Source organism: Sphaerodactylus townsendi, linkage group LG15, assembly GCF_021028975.2.
Source record: "Sphaerodactylus townsendi isolate TG3544 linkage group LG15, MPM_Stown_v2.3, whole genome shotgun sequence".
In the NCBI taxonomy this organism is placed as follows: domain Eukaryota; kingdom Metazoa; phylum Chordata; class Lepidosauria; order Squamata; family Sphaerodactylidae; genus Sphaerodactylus; species Sphaerodactylus townsendi.
In genome coordinates this window covers 10326838-10344022 of record NC_059439.1, presented here as the reverse complement: position 1 = coordinate 10344022, position 17185 = coordinate 10326838, and the positions used below count along the sequence as shown (strand labels likewise).

The following is a 17185-nucleotide window of genomic DNA, read 5'->3' as shown; positions in this document are numbered from 1 at the left end:
GATCCACACAGAATCTCATCTGGACCATTAAGACAGCTCTTTGTGGTAGAACTTCTGCACCTTTAACAATTATTAGGACTGCCAACCTCCAGTCAGAAGCTGAAGATCTCCTAGGATTACAAGTGGCCCCTTCCGCACATGCAGAATAATGCACTTTCAACCCACTTTGAAGCTGGATTTTACTGTGCAAATTGTGCAATTGTGAAAGTGTATTGAATATGCATTATTTTGCATGTACGGAAGGGGCCAGTGATCTCCAGCCAACAGAGATAAGCTTCTCTGGAGGAATGAGCCGCTGTGGGCTCTATGGCATTATACCTCACTGAAATCTTTCTCCTCCCCAAACCCCAGCCTCTTCAGGCTCTGCCCTCCAAAATCTCCAGGTATTTCCCAGGCCAGAGCTTACAACCCTAGAAATTGCAGGCTAGGCATGAAGTCCAAGCAGAACTTGCTGTGGCCGAGCCCCCACCGCCAGGAGGAATGGAGCTGGAACAAACTATGCAAAGTAATGAGCCCAGCTTAATTATCATAATGAATTTTGGGTGTGGCAGCCCTTCAGGGCTGGAGCGAGGGGGAACTGCATCCAGGGCATGCCCCTGCCATGCCCCACCCACCCCTGCCCCGGAAAACCTCCGGAACGCCCCCTCCACGCCCCTGAACCGGTGCACACCCTGTGCATCGTGCACCCCCCCTGTCCCCTTGGGGCTACACCACTGCTGCCTTCCTCATCCTCCAGCCCACAGCATCCTCTCCAGCCAAGGATGTAGGTAAGGGGGGGGGTCCCCAGGTTCAACCCCCATTACATGTTTGAGGCTCCACCCCCCGTTTGAGTCTTTTTTGTATTTTTAGTGTTTTTTCCCGTTTTTGGCCTGTAGTTGGTGCAGCTTTTAGGCTAGCAGCACCACAGTTTCAGGGATTTTTTAGGAGACTCTCCTGATGATACCACCAAGGTTTAGTGAGGTTTGGTTCAGGGGATCAAAAGTTATGGACCCTCAAAGGTGTAGCCCCCATCTTCTATTAGCTCCCATTGGAAACAATGGAGGATGGAGCACCCCCTTGGGGAGTCCATAATTTTGGACCCCCTGAACCCAACATCACCAAACCTGGGTGGTATCATCAGGAGAGTCTCCTAAAAGTTTGGTGCTGCTAGCTTAACAATTGCACCCCTGACAGCAGGCACCCCCCAAATTTCCCCAGATTCTCCTTTTAAGGTGGATTTAAAAGGAGAATCTGGGCTCCCTTGTTTAAACACTGTTGAAAGTGATGCTGTTTGGGGATGGATTCCAGCATCACAGCGGCTGCCCATGGGAGGTGCCCCCCCCCCCGCAAAACTCAGATTTTGCACAGGGCTCCATTTTCCCTAGCTAAGCCTCTGCCCGTAGGGGAGGGCAGAAGGGACTGCCAGCTGCCGGCTGGGCACCCAGCCAGTGGGGCGGCGGGCGGGCGTGGCAGGGGAGTCTGTCATCCCCGGCCTTGGAGAGCTGCTTTTATAAGCACTAAGGCCGGGGGGTGGTGAGGGCATGGCCCCCACCCCAAACCCACCCCATAAAAAATCTTTAGCAACGTCACTGTTTCCAGCTGATACCTGTACTGGATAGTCTCGGAGGTGGTCGAGGCCCGAAGCTTCGTCATCAAGATTCTGACAATATTGAACAGAAATATAAAGTTGATCTGGAACAGACACAGAAATCTGGTTAACTGTGGGCAGAACTGGCTTCGACAACTCTGTCACCACGTGCCACTTTCCACTGCGCATTCCCACTGTTTAAGGGGCAAGCCATTTCTTCCTCCTGAGAAGAGTTTGGATTTATACTCCACTTTTCTCAACCATAAGGAGTGTCAACGCTGCTTGCAATCGCCTTTCCTCAGGGTGGAGCAAGGGGGAACTGCGCCCAGGGAATGCATGCGCCCTGTGCCCCTGCCACGCCCTGCTCTGGAACACCACCACCCCCACGCGCCTGCACCAGCACGTGCCCGGTGCATCACGCACACCCCAGCCCCCTTGGCACTATGCCACTTCCTTTCCTTCCTCTCTCCACAACAGACACCTTGTGAGGTAGGTGGGGCTGAGAGGATTCGGAGAGAACTGGGACTAGCCCAAAGTCACCCAGCAGGCTTCAGGTGTAGGAGCGGGGAAACAAGCCCAGTTCTCCAGACTTCAATAATGCAATGCAATACTGGCTTGACTCCCCTCTCAAATTGAATTTAGTTGTTTTTCTTTTAAAAAGGTGGAAAAGCTAATGAGTGCTCAATAGCATATAATGCAAAAGTGTATTTTATTATATCATATTTATATCCCACCCTATCTCTGGTGTATTTTTGAAGATAGCTCGTAAAATTTTTTTTAAGGGTATATATTGCTGGAATCTGCAGGACCAGCTGAGTACATCTATGCACTTTTCTGACTGAAGAGACGCCCAGGATCAGAGCCTGCAGAACAAAGGTCCTGGGACAAAAATGGTAACAATTGTAACAACAGGTGCCTTAAGGCAGAAAGATGCACTTTGAAGGGTTTTTTAAAATGTAGGCTGTTGCTGAATGGACCATTATCATTCACCAATTAGGAGGGGTAGCTAATACCCCAGAGGACAGAGTCAGAATTCAAAATGACCTAGACAGATTAGACAGCTGGTCCAAAACAAACAAAATGAGTTTCAACAGAGATAAATGTAAAATACTACACATAGGCAGAAAAAAATGAAATGAACAGATATGGGATGGGTGACACCTGGCTTGACAACACTACAAGCGAAAGAGATCTGGGAGTCTTAGTAGACCATAAACTAAATATGAGTCAGCAGTGTGATGCGGCGGCCAAGAAAGCCAGTGTGATTCTGGGTTGTATCAATAGGAGTATAGTGTCAAGATCGAGGGATGTAATTGTACCTCTGTATTCTACATTGGTTTGGCCTCACCTGGAATATTGTGTACAGTTCTGGGCAGTTCAGGAGGGATATTGACCGGCTGGAGCGTGTCCAGAGGAGGGCAACCAAAATGGTAAAGGGTCTGGAGTCCGTGCCGTACAAAGAGAGGCTTAGGGAGCTGGTGATGCTTAGTCAGGAAAAGTGAAGGCTAAGCGGGACATGATAACCATGTTTAAATATTTGAAGGGATGTCATGTCAAAGAGGGAGCAAGCTTGTTTTCTGCTGCTTCAGAGACTAGGACATGGAGAAATGGACTCAAGGTGAAGGAAAAGAGATTCCACCTAAACATTAGGAATAACTTCCTGACCGTCAGGGCTGTTCGACAGGGGAATTCACTGCCTCGGAGAGTGGTGGAGTCTCCTTCTTTGGAGGTTTTTAAACAAAGGCTGGATTAGCATATTCAGGAGTGCTTTGAATGTGTGTTTCTACATTGCAGGCCCTTGCAGGCCCTTGTGGTCTCTTCCAACTCTATTATTCTATTCTATGAACCTTCAGCAAATGGAGCCAGGGAGAATCTCTTCACCAGCACAAAAAAGTCAAGTGCAAGCAAGGAGGAAATTAACCAGAAAGCTTAACTGTTGGGTGGGAAACATAAGATGCCTCTAGAGCTCTGCATTTCACACAGCCAGGCACATCTTGCAGGTGCCTTATGGAAGAAAGATGCACTTTGAAGGGTTTTTTTTTTTAAAAAGTAGGCTGTTGCTGAATGGACTGTTGTCATTCGTACAATCCAGGGGGGTGGGGTTTTTTTAGTTAAACCACTTGGAAGTCGGCAGCTCTGCTGAAAGAAATAGCCAGCACTGGCTGCAAGCACAGTTGGCTCCAAATGTTGAGTGCAAAGCATCATTCAAGAACAAGCATAAGCCAGTTTTTAACTGGGATGTCCCCTGCTTCACAACTCAGCAGCAAACATCTCCCATTGGATATGGTCCAAATGCATCATTATTTTTCTGGATAATTTAACACAGTGATTACAAAAAAGGCCAGGATATAAACCTAAGCAGAGTTATTCTACCCTTTCTAAATCTCATCAATTTCTGTGGGTTTAGAAGAACACAGCTCTGCATAAAACTGCGCTGTAAGTCTTTGAAATAATTTTGTATCTGTGTTGTATAGTTTAAGTTTAGAAAAGCCGATCAGTTCTCAACATCCAAGAGCATGAGATGGATATGAAACACTGAAGACTCTATAATTCTTTTAAAATACATATCCAAGGGAATGGAGGAAAAAAACGCTCTCTCCTCTCTCCCCCAGCAAAACGTTTTTAATAGGGCTTAGCCAACAGTATCAGGCAGTCACAATGATCCATCCAAATAAGAATCTGTGGAAGTAGTTTTTTTCAAACCACTAGGGGGAGCTACTTCCCCAGACATTATATAACAAGTGATCTCCGCCCCATCTAACAAAGAACGTTTATTTTGTGCTTAATCATTATAATTTGAAAGGTCTTAATGGCTATAAAAGAAGATTCCCTACCATAGTCGTTTGGGATTTTAGTTTTACAAATGCAAAGCAAAATTTCTCAGGTCACACCTCCCCTGAAATACTCTTGGATCTTTAATGAGAGCAGTGACAGAGAGATGCATGCACTTTCTTCTAAAATATTTTACTGATCATAGACATGGGAGGTTACAGAGGGCCAAACACTGAGTTCAAGAGATCAGTCTATGGGTGGAAAACAGCTGTTTCAAAATCCTGAGGTTCACCATGACTGCAGCTGCAATAGGGATACCAGCCTCCAGGTAAGGCCTGGGGATCTCCTGGTATTACAGGATAAAATGGATGGTGGACTCTGTAGCACTGAACCCCACTGAGGTCTCTGTCCTTCCCAGGCTCCATCCACAAATTTCCAGGAACTTCCTAACCAGCATCTGGTAACCCTACCCCCACCCCCCCTCCCCAGAACCTCTTCCCAGTGTCCAGGAAAGACCTGGCAATCCTAAACCACAAGAATAACCCCCCCCCCACCACCACCACCCTGAATCATTTGTGATTCAGCAAGAACTGGTAACTATTACATGGCATATTTAAAAAGCCCTCCCCTGGATCATTCAGGCTAGCAGATCTCATCAAGTCACACAACCTAAGCAGGGTTGACTTGGGTTGCCAGTCTTGGAAATATTGGGGGGTGAAGTCTGAGGAGACTTCAGTGAGATATACCGTGTTTCTCTGAAAATAAGACAGTGTCTTATATTAATTTTTGCTCCCAAAGATGCACTATGTCTTATTTTCAGGGGTTGTCTTATTTTTTCGCTCCACAGCTGCATGCTCTGGTGTTCTGTTAGATGGGCCTGCTTCCAAACAAAAACTTTGCTACGTCTTACTTTCGGGGGATGTTTTATATTTAGCACTTCAGCAAAACCTCTACAACGTCTTATTCTCAGGGGATGTCTTATTTTCGGAGAAACGGTAATACCATAGCATTGACCTTCCACCGTGGCTATTTTCTCCATGAGAACTTACCTGTGTTATCTGGAGATCAATTGTAACAGTGAGAAATCTCTACCCACCATCTGGAGGCTAAGCATAAGCCAGTCTCATAAATCACCTTTATGTATGGCCCTTTTCACACAGCAGAAAGGGCGCCTCTCCACCAGCAGAAATTATGCCGATGGAGGGGAGGGGGCCGTTTGCACAGGAGCGTGCGAGCGGCCCCCGCAGAGGCCAGCACAGAGGAGGCGGCTCTGCACAAAGTCGCCTCTTCTGCGTCCCCCCCACTCACCTCGTCCTCCAGTGTCAGTCTGGAGGGCTGCAGGGACCCACCAGAGGGCAGCATGGGCAGGTCTCAGCAGCCCTCCAGACCAATGCTGGAGGACGAGGTGAGTGGTGGGGACGGGAAAGCGGCGCCTTCAACACAGTGCAGTTCACACCGTGCCGATGGGAAGGCAGCACTTTCCAAAAACCTCCCTTGGGAAGGGAGGTGGAAAGGGGCACCTTCACGCCACTCGGGGCCACACAGGACGGCGCTGTGCTGCCTGTGCGATCAGCTGTCCAGGGATGGCATTTTTGCTGTCTCTGGGCCGCTGTAAATGGCCCATGCGGAAAGGGCCTACATGTGTTTTATTTCTTTTGGTCACTGCTATCACATTATAAACCAAGGGGTATGTGTGTGTGTGTGTGTGTGTGGGGATTTTCCACCCCCCATGTGATCAAATTGGCTGGGGACATTTGTACCCATATGTCCCTCTGCCAGGTACGCATCTGCACAAAGGTGATTTAAGAGACAATTCTATTCAGGTTTAATTTTTTGCACAACTTGTACTATGTAGGGATGAGCCGCTGACCCAGCAGCACCGTAGGCAGAGCGCTGGCATGCCGGCCCAACTACGGCCTTCTGGTCGCACTCCGGCCTCTATCCCCCACCCCCCCGTGAGTCACAGGTCATGAACTACCTGGCTCTACAACTACCAGGTGTCCCAGACAAAGGGACAACGGAGCCTTTGCCCGCAGGTGTGGATTAGACCCAGACGCAGACACTTCCTCCCGCACGTAGCAGCCCGATGAGATCATGCATCACATGATGATCTCCCGGTCTCCCGGTCTCCCGGTCTCCCACCGCCTTCCACCCCTTTACACTTCCGCGCTGTAACCCTACTGTGCTGTGCCAGAAACTAGCATGCGTAGAGTTGCCAGGGATCACGGACTCAAGGGCTTCCCGCTTTCGCTGGCTCTCTCCACCAGATGATATCTCCGCGTCTTGCCTCGCCCTTACGGTGACTCCGCTGGCACGACTACAACTGCGCCGGGAAACTGGAATCCTCGAACCTCCATCCCTGCTAAGCGCATCGCTTGGGAAAGGGTCAGCCGCTGCAATTTACGTCCGCTGGATCGGCGCACCCAGGGACTCCACTCCTCGGTACCGCTCGGCCCACTGGATCGGGCGCGATCCAGGGACCCGAAGTTCTAGGGAGGTCTCTCGTCCGACGATTTTAAACAATAGTAAGCATGGGGGCTTGCAAAAGCAGGGCTTATGACAAGCACGCTAGCGTAATTGAAAGCGCCAGCTTAAAGCTGCAGGGTCTCCGTGAAGAGAGGGGAGCTAGCGCAAATTGGTTGAGGAGATTGAAGCTCAATGGTCCATGGAACCCAGAAAGGGGGACATTGAAATCTTAAGGATTGGGAAAACATCGGGCACACTCTGCACAGAGAGCCTCACGCTGATGTCATCAGTTACCGACGCGGAGGCAATGCTAAGGCTCTCTTGCCATAGATCGCCCTCCTTTCGACCCTTCAGCTTCCAATTTCACCCCCGGAACTTTCTCTATCCGCTAAATTGGACGCTTCGTCCTCCTTCTGCCCTCCCTTGCTTCCCCGCCTCCTTCAAATCCTCCCGCCGTCCTCGGCCGCCTTCCTCCCTTCTCGCCTTCCGCCTTCATTTTCTGGAAGCCACCGTAATCTGGCCAGTGCCACGTAATGGCGTGGGTTTCAAAACCTCTAGCAGAGCCGCATTAGCCATGATCTGCAAAAAAAGGAAACTCCCTGACGGAAGACGATACCGACATCCCCGCCATGTGCCCCGGGCCCATTACACTGATCATGAAGGGGAAGATGGCATTGTTCGGCGAGTTGTCTGTGCACCGCCTCCTAGGTTACAACATTCTCACTGAACCTCGCAAGGCAATGCGGGACGAGGGAATCACCAGCCCCTAAGTGTGAGAGTGTATGTTGGAAGCAGTCGAGAGGAATCACTTCCAATGGTTCCGGAGGGACTGGAAAACCACCTTTCGTGATGCTCTTGAACCCCGCACAGTATGTGGTCTGGGAAAGCGAGTACCGCCAGCAGTGCATAAGCAGAGGATAGCCTCTGGCGGTGCCTACACCGGGCCACAAGCAGTTTTATGGCTGCTTAATGCATTTCGGCTTAACCCCAATGCGCAGATTGTTCGGCCGGAGGCCACCCTTACGCATCAGCTTCTGGAGTGTGCTCTACAAGGCGCTTTTGAAGGTCCCCAATACACTGACAGCTAACCCAAAGTTTCTCTAGCTGCCCGCAAAAGCCTCCAAGAGCCCTATGCTGAGTTCGCTGCGGAACAGGCTCCAGGAAGCCCTCAAGAGGTGCAGGTTGACAACGAGGCTCCAGGGCCAACTCCCCTGCCGCCTTTGCCAAGGAGAACGCCTCATTGAGTGCTCGCAAAGCTGTCACAGGTTCAGGGAAGGAACTCCTGAACTGGCCGATATGCTCAAAGTTTGCCAGGATATCGGGTCCTTCGCCCATCAAGCTAGCCTTTTAGCCGCAGCCCTCTCTCGCTGCCATGAGACGGCCCCGAGACAAGTGTTTCAATTGCAACAGGCTGTGACACTTCCGGAGGGATTGCAGACTGCCCAGCCGGGGGGCCTACAACCCTGATGGGGGGGAATTCTCCACCTGAGGGCTGGAGGCCCCTGTGCCCAGGACCAGATGCCCCTCAGTGCTCCGCTGGGGAGGCTCGGGCACTGGCATCTCCCCAGCTCCAGGAACTAAGGTCTGCACTCTCAAACTTCTCTCCCCGAAAGCTCTAATGAGATCTTCGCTGCCCCTGCTCAGTATAGTGATCCTTTCCCCTCGGAAGCTGGCCGAGTCGGCTCCGCCTGGGGCCTCCGGGCCACTGTAAACGAGAACTGCCTATCGCTCCAGGGGTCATTGACTCCACATGCCCGGGAGCCGCTCATATGCCCGGGTATGGACAAATATCCTACAGGAATTGTCCAGCGGGACCAGCTGTGGCATCGCTGGTCTCTCCTGCCTCATCGAAGCAATTCGCCGGGTTCGGAGCAAAGGCCACGGAGCCCAAGTAACCGGCCGGGTACAACTGGCGCCAGCATAGTCGCTTGTTGTAAGGCAGCCGGCTAATTCTGATCAGTGGATAACGGGGGCTTGCCTTACGCTTTGGGGGAGGGAGGAGAGCAGATCAGTGCTGACGGGGCACCTGCCCGGCCGGGCGTCTGCAGCTGGAGCTTAAGCTTTATTGTAGCCCACAGTTCACCCCACTCTGGGCGGGTCCGAGATGGATAGATTCACTCCCACCAGCTCTCTCCCCTCACGCGGACCCCTGAGACTTCCCCATTTGCAGAGCAGTGGCCGCTACTCCAAAGAGTAGCCGGGCTGCCATGCACCAAAGCTTGTAGAGGAACAATTAGTCACGGGCTACATTGAGATCTCCACCTCGCCAAGGAACACGCCTGTCTTTGTGATCAAAAAAAGGAGTGGCCGATGGCTTACTGCTCCAGGATCTTAGGGCAGTAAATGCCTGGCACCCAGCCTGCAAAGGAACTCTAAGTAGGTCCAGAAGGTAAGCTTCTCAGGTCCAGGTGTAGCCATTCTCATGGAAATCCAGCACATGTTTGTTCTTAAAGTCCGGGTCTGAGCCACATTGGAATCCAGCCCATAGAGGACAAAGGCTTGTGCACTGACCCCATCGGCCCCCACCTGACCTCTTCTTCCATTGTGCAACACACAGAGCTGCCAACCCCTCCCCACTCCTGGGGAGGGGGGGAAGACAAGAAAACCTGGATGTTTAAACTCGTGTCGTTTCCCTCTTAGATATGTTCCCTAACTATATGCTCATTAAAAAAATGATTCAGCTTGGAAACACCTCCTACAGAATTGGGACAAAAGACTAACCCGATTCCTTTTCAGCCCTGCTTATATTAATAACTGAATTGCCTTGTTTAAAATGCTCCCATGAAAGCAAGATCTTCAGTCAAAACTGCGAACCTCCTCATTGTACTATATATGCTCATGTATGCTTATATATATTCTGTGTGTCTAGCCTTTTAAAGGGACCCCTAAGGTTCTTCCCTCATGAGAGGAGTTTTCCCCATTGCTTCTAAGCTGCGCCCCTGTGCTTCAATTTGAGGTTTTCCTCCCTTTGATTATGTGTGCCGATGCCTTGAAAGGTTTCACCCATTACAGCATCAGCCTTGGACGGGACACAGCTCGTGCAAGGTTCCTAGGATTTTATGGAACCTGCTCCAAGCCGCCTCCATCTTAGTCTAAACCCTCAAAACTCTTCCTCAAGCTTCTCCTTGAGAACCTCTTCCTTTGGCTAACTGAGCCTACATTACCTCATTGGCGTAGCACAAGCTTATATGTGAAACCAGGATTATTTCCGTGCTCCCACACTTTCTGCTGAGTACCACCCGGCTAGTCACAGTGCCTGAGGGCTCTCTCAGCCACACCTATCTTACACGGCCTCCGCTGTGAAGGTAAAAAAACTAGCTCAAACCAGCTAGGAGTCTGGCTAGTTGTGAGGGAAGGTAGGGTTAACTTCCAAACCTTTCCCCCCCCTCCTTTTTTCTTTCTTTCTGCACACCCCCTCCTTCTCTCGAAGGGTCTTTTTGCAAACCCTTCTCAAGTTGCTCGTGTGATCAAACCTCAAGCCCAGGAACTGCTTTCTCTGCATTCTTCTTCTCTTTCTAAATCCTTCCTATGGATCATCATTATATTAAGATATGACTCCTAATTGTGAAACTGTTTGGGTTGCTCTTGCTAAGAAGCCCACGCTTTTAGTGATTGGGATTACAAGCAATGTAAGCATCCTTGCACCTAGGTGTGACTCCTCTTTTTCCACTCTCTTCCCCCAAGCTCTCCAGCAATTCCTGTCTGCTGTGTCCTTTAAACGCCTTGTACGTTGCTGCGGATCGTTGGAGCTTAAACAAACGAAAGAAAGGGGAATATAGCCCCCCCCATCTAGGTCTCATCCAGCAGACCATCCTCAGAAGTGCTATCCATTAAAATTGCTTCCCGCTTCCACTCAGGGCTCTGGCTTTCCATTGTCATCCATAGAACTAACTCAGTAAGCGCCAACCCTCTGTAGGAAAAAGCGTTGCTTGTTTTTCTCTCTTCCATACAGGGATTCCAGCTCGCCATGCCCGGCCAACCCATGGAGTCACATCAGATGGAAACCAACCTCTATCCTGGAGATGGGTGGAGCCGGATCTCCCGGGAAGATCCTCACCCAGCAGCCCTGCTGGAGAAGCCTGATTGCCCCCCAGCCTGAGCCGAGATGGGAAAGATCTCTGGAGAGCCAGCACATCCACTCTTCCATGGAGATCGCTGCCCCCGCTGGGGCCCTTCCCCCCTCAGGGGGGAACGACAGCCTGGGCCAGCTAAGTGGCTCAGAGGCTGATGCTGTGTGTCGCTGCTCCTCATCTATACTACCACTCCCCTTTCTCTGCTGCCCCCTGGCTGAAGCCTGCAGCTGCAGCCAGGAACACACCACATTCCTAATAGTTAACCCTTGGAACTCCTCTGCTGCTTCAGCCACTTGATTGTTTATCGGAACATGCCTTCTCCCACAGCCTTGCTTGTGGGAGTCACCGAACTTGTAATGCTACAGACTGTCGGCAGTTTTCCCTACGCTCTCGAGAAGCTTCCATGGACTTTTACTCTTACCATTGCTCTGTTGGTTTTGATGGACACAAACAGCAAGAGCCGCATATTGATAACAATTATGCAGCCAAGGGCTGCCTCCTCATCCTTATATTCACCTAGCTTATGTGCTACGTTTATCAATGTTTATTATCTTCATGTATATGATGATTGAATACTGCGACCTAACCAACTGCTGAAGTTGTTGCATGCCTTGAATGTAGAAATTACACTACTTGCTGTTGCTGCGCCCCCGCCTATCTGTCTGCCGGGACTCTCTGCTGCTGCCTCACCATCGTCTCTGCTCCCAGGCTCCACTCCATCGGAGCCCCGAGTGCCGCTTGCCGCTCGCTCCTCCTTTCCCCTTGGGTCCCGCTATTGAGCTACATGGTGGCCCCCTCCGAGGCAGAGTATGTTTTCCTCAAGCGACTCTTCTTGTGGGAGTCCCCGGACTTGCTTTCTATAACATTAGGACTATCGGCCGCTTTGGCTTGCGCTTCTTGCGAAGTCCATCGACTCTACATCAACTGCTCTGGGTGCCCTTGGCCTTCCGAAAATAGGAACTTCGCCAAGCGCCTTTGAACAATCTTGCCGCTTTTGATTGCTTATTATTATTGGTTCTATATGAAAGTGCGTGAGCTGCAAGATGCTGTACCATTATTCAATTCTGCATTTGCTTGATTGTATGCCTTATCGCCGGATCTTGCCTTGCCCAAGATGTATCTACTTCATTGCCTGTAACGTGTGTAAGAAACCTTTTGACTTCCCCTTACGCCGCAGTCCAATTTCTCATGCTGCACAAGCAGCTCCACTTCAGCTTGGGTAAATGGCGGAGGAGGTAAAAGTCCCCTTAAATTATCCCTTTCTACCCCCCATTTCCTCGGGCCTCCTTCCTAAAACGTAAAAAAGGAGGAGATGTAGGGATGAGCCGCTGATCTAGCAGCACCGTGAGTAGAGCGCTGGCATGCTCGGCCCAACTACTGCCTTCTGGTCGCACTCCTGGGCTTCCCCCCCATCCCCTGCCCCCCGCAGTGAGTCACAGGTCATGAACTGCTACCTGCCTCACAAACTGCCACCAGGTGTCCTAGACAGTGGGACAATGGAGCCTTTGCCTCCCCAGGGTGTGGATTAGACCCAGGACGCAGAAGCACTTCCTCCTCAAGCATGTAGGGGCAGGCCTGGGATGCCGAGATCATGCATCACATGATGATCTCCCCGGGTCTCCCGCTCTTCCTGCTCTCCCGGTCTCCCACCGGTCCACCCCTTTACACGCCCCCGCTGTAACCCTAATAAAAGGTGCCAGAAACTAGCATGCGGCAGAGTTGCCAGGATCACGGACCCCGCGCTCCCGCTGCTGGCTCTCTCCACCAGATGATATCTCCGTGTCTCGTCTCGTCCTTACGGTGACTCCGCGGGCACGACTACAGTACTACTCCATTTTCTGTGTTGTCTGTACCATCTGGAGGTTGACACTCCTAGGGTCTATCTACCCTGACAAGTATTTGGATGAGAGACCCTCCAAATCAAAGGAATACTAGGACTGTGACTCAGAGGCAGGCAAAGGCAAATCACCTCTGAATATCTCTTGCCTTGGAAACCCTACAGGGCTGCCAAAAGCCAGCTGTGATTTGATGGCGCAGGAAAACATTTAAAAGAGGGTTCAGACAGAATCTGGAAATGCAGTACCATTTAATCACCTACAATTATCTACATTTTCATCCTTAAAGTTACTGTCAGTCACCTTCAAGAAGCGGGATGAGATGTTGGACAGAGAAAACAACAGAATTGGAGATGAGAGAATTGAGAAAGGGTTTTATTGCCAAGAGATTTCAGGCTTCCCGCAGCTTTGGAAAGTTGTTACATTACAAAATTAGATTGAGGTATTGCTGAATTCTGTAAGCGCCGAAGTAATACAGAAGCCCCATCTGGCTTCTGTTCCTACAGCGTGTCCAGTGGTACATGATTAGGAGGGAAAAAAGCAATCCGTTACAATCAGGGCTTTTTACTTGTCTGTCAGCAAAAAGCCCGAATTTCTTCTGGTTGCAGAACAGTTTGTTAAAGCTAATGTGATTGATTGTTTCGCTGATCGATTGGATAAATGACATTTTGTTTTATTTGTGGCATTTTGTATTTGTGTAGACCTCTTGTTATGGCCTATAGCTAGGGTGGAAGACAGATAGATCATTTTAAGTGGTTGAGATGGTTTGTCAGCATTTTGGCTACTATTAAAACACAGACTTCTATTTGTTCTAAACAGGAGCTATCAGGCGGCGGGGCGGAAGGAGAATGAATGTTCCAGGTTTGCAAACTGTTTAATATTGCATCATTTATAGTATGTGTTATATCGTTAAATATGAAATGGTACTTTCTAGATAACAAAACCCCCACAGAAGATTCTCAGTATCAGGGGCCACAAAAAGAAACAAAGACAATTGTGATTAATAGTGCAATAACAAATTGTTATCCATCTTAGCAAACATAACCATATGGTTACTGTGGCAAGCCTTTCTTTTTCCTACTGAGGGGCTACACACAGCCTCCAGACATTTTGGGGATCTAGGCAGGGCCATCTTAACAGTATTAATGACCACCAGGCAAAGCAGTGTGTGAGATATGTACTCATACCTGCATGTGTGGTTACAGAGATGACCGTGATACTAAAACAGAGTGTAAAGGATTCAATGGTGTTGATGAGCGGGGCAGCCGCCTGGCCTTGACTGCATTCCATAACCCGGGCGATGGGCCAGCATCTGCGGCGGAGACCTTATCTCTGCGAGAGAGATGAGAACTCCGTTCCCATGGGAATCCGGGAGGGGGGATGGGATGGACAGAGTTATAACCTGTGCTGCTGGCGGGAGACTTTATTCCTGCCACGTCGTGTACGTGAGCTTTCTAGGATGTCTGAATAAACGGTCTTTTACACCAAAAAAGCCTTTTATTTCTGCTTCTATGGAATTCCTTACACAGAGGCAAATGCCAATGTCCACTTGTTACCATAAAAATCAGCATTAATATTGTTCACTATCTTTAGTAAAACACATGCTAAATGTGCATTTTCCAATAACAAATATGTATAGTTTAGTATTTTATTTATGTATTTATTTATTTACAGCAAGTGTTAAGACAGCCCTCGATCTAGTTTCATTTTGAACTATAGACCTTCCTCTCAGTTTCCAAGCATTTCTAGAGTTTAGCAAGTATATAGGTATGATGGGTTTTGGTTTCACTGCTGTGAGGTAAGTTTTGTAGTGCATAAGCAGATTATTCGCTGAGGCTGCAGTTTATATATAAACAAGATGATTTATTTATTTACAGGTTGGTTTCAAAGGAACAAACCATCAGCACAGGTCTCCCAGTTGACAAAGGAGAAACCTGACTGAGGCGCAAAAATTTAAGCTGGTTATGATCTCACAGCGTAGTTAGACTTTTCTACAATGCTTTCAGGCAGGCTTTTATTGACTAGCCACTAGGTTGGATCCTCTCTCTCCCACAGGATTCCACCCACACCAGCCTGCCTTTTCACCAGACTAAGTTATAAAAGGTCTGCTCATCTCCAGAGAGAGGCCTAACAATTGAGCACTCTCTTCTCTCCCAGAGATGGAGCTAAACAGCTCTGCCACACTACCAGGCAGAGTGACCCTTCACTATGCCTGCTCTTTTTCCTAAGTTAGACCTGAGCTGCCCCTCCTCTCCCTCTGGGGCAGAACTCAACTCCTTCTCATCCCTCTTCTGGATGCTGGCGCTACACTCCTGAGGGTTCACTTGAGTAGCTGATTTTCCCTTCAGGGGCAGGATAGCCTCCTGTCTGTCGATTACATTTACCGAGATTAAGAAAATTTGTTTTTACACAGTTAAGGACAATTGTTCTTTTTTCTTCTTTTGGTCTCTGGTACTCAGTAGCCTTTGGGTTTTCTTACAGAGACGTCTCTCCTATTTTTCACTTACTTTCTGGGCAACACCTTGAGATTTTTACAGTCGGTTGGCAACTTCGGCTTGCTTCTATCTGTAATGAGCTTCCTATTATATCTCAGAAGAGACGGCCTCTTCCAATATAATAGGAACGCATGACCCCGCAGGGTTAATGAGAGACACCTTCTAGTTTTCTTTGTCTTGGACAAAGAATGAGATCAAGCCTTTTTCAGATTAGAACAGTGGTGGCGAACCAATGGCACGGATGCCAGAGGTGGCACTCAGAGCCCTCTCTGTGGGCACGCGCAGAGTGTCCCCCCCGCCACACACATCTAGGCTGGCCTGGGCTGCTGGGCTCGATTATTAGCATTAAACCTAAGAACAAGTTTTGGGGAAGCAGTGTAGGTAACCCTGTTAAGCGCAGTTAAACCCCACTGATTTTCATGCAAAGAACAAAAGCGCAATCCTTTACCTGGCAGTAAGCTCGGTTGTTGGCAATGGGGCTTGCTTCTGAGTAAACACTCCTAGAGTCGTGATTCACCCATTGGAAGAGATGAACGATTGCTTCAAAGCAAAGCCACCGACTTCCACCAAGCTTACTCCCGAGTAACGTGCGCCTCGGAGCCAACCGTTTTTTCTAAACTGAAACCTCAGTATTTAGGTTAAATTGCTGTGTTGGCACTTTGCGATAAATAAGAGGGTTTTGGGTAACAATTTGGGCACTCGGTCTCAAAAAAGTTCGCCATCACTGGATTAGAAGCTCTTCCAGAGGCTGGCTGCATTTATGTTATCATGCAAAGAGCACATTGGGATCCCCTCGGTCTTCTCCTATCCTTGGGTAGGAGTAATGTTTATATGTTTATAAAGATATAAATCTGTTCATGTTAATGTTACTAAAGACCAAGTGATATATTTATTTACAACTAATACTCGACGCAGACGAAGTTGGAAGCCCCTACGATAAATGTACTTATCTATATTTGAAATCTTTGTGATTTTTTTTCTTTGTTGTCAAAATGTTTTTAGGTACAAATAAAAATTACCAAATCACCTCTCTTAGTTGTTGAAATTGGCCACTCTAAGCTGAAAGAGTGTGTTACATTTTGGCCCGTAGGAGGACACCTAAATACAAGTTGTGAAACTTATCAAGTGCCAAAATATTAATGTGTCTAAATTTGAGGTCTCCTTTGGGAACAAGTTCCAGGATAATTACTCCTTGCCCCACTACGGCAAGGTGATCTCCTGTTATGCCCAATTTGAAGGGAAAAAAGAGTCGCTCATGCATGCAGATACAACTGTACAGGTGACATGTTTTGAACACCTACACTCATGAATCTGTTTTGCACTGAATCAGGTATTTCCTACTCTGATTTGCAGCAGCTCTCCAGAGTCTCAAGCAGAGGTCTACGTGGTCCTTTTAATGGGAGATGCCGGGGATTGAACCTGAGCCATTTTACTTGCCAAGCAGATGTTCTTCCTCTCAGTCAAGGCCACTCCCCATGGCCTAGAGCCGTGGTGGTGAACCTATGGCACTCCAGATATTCATGGACTACAATTTCCATCAGCCCCTGCCAGCCCCTGGCCATGCTGGCTGTGCTGATGGGAATTGTAGTCCATGAACATCTGGAGTGTCATAGGTTCACCACCACTGGCCTAGAGGATCAGAAGGGTAAAGGCAGGCAGGAATCATGTCATTTCCACAGCTATGTTGAAGGAAGGATGTAGACAGGCGCCATGTTTCACACCCCTATATGACGAAGTGTATCTGCTACAAAAGATACCACAGCCTTTGGCCTTTTCCGAACAAGCGGTTTCTAGGCCACTAATGAAACATTTTGTCCTGAAGTTTCACACTGAAGTTTTTTTCTCCATTTGGTTCCAAAAACGATTCCAGGCAACATTTTGTCCATATTTGTAAAAACACTTTTACAGTGATGTTTCTCACTGAAACATTTCCGAGCCGGTTTCCGTCACAGTGCAATCGTACTGAAATGTTTTTCT

At 48.8% G+C, this 17185-nt stretch overlaps 1 protein-coding gene across 2 annotated transcripts in view; it reads right to left on the bottom strand.

The window, feature by feature from the left end:
• Positions 1-17185, bottom strand: part of CRHR1 (corticotropin releasing hormone receptor 1) — a 113537-nt gene that overhangs the window by 9275 nt on the left and 87077 nt on the right. For both annotated transcript variants that reach the window (XM_048517990.1, XM_048517991.1), the window contains exon 10: positions 1586-1671. In XM_048517990.1, the coding sequence (XP_048373947.1) occupies positions 1586-1671 (86 nt within the window). The remainder of the gene's footprint in view (positions 1-1585; positions 1672-17185) is intronic.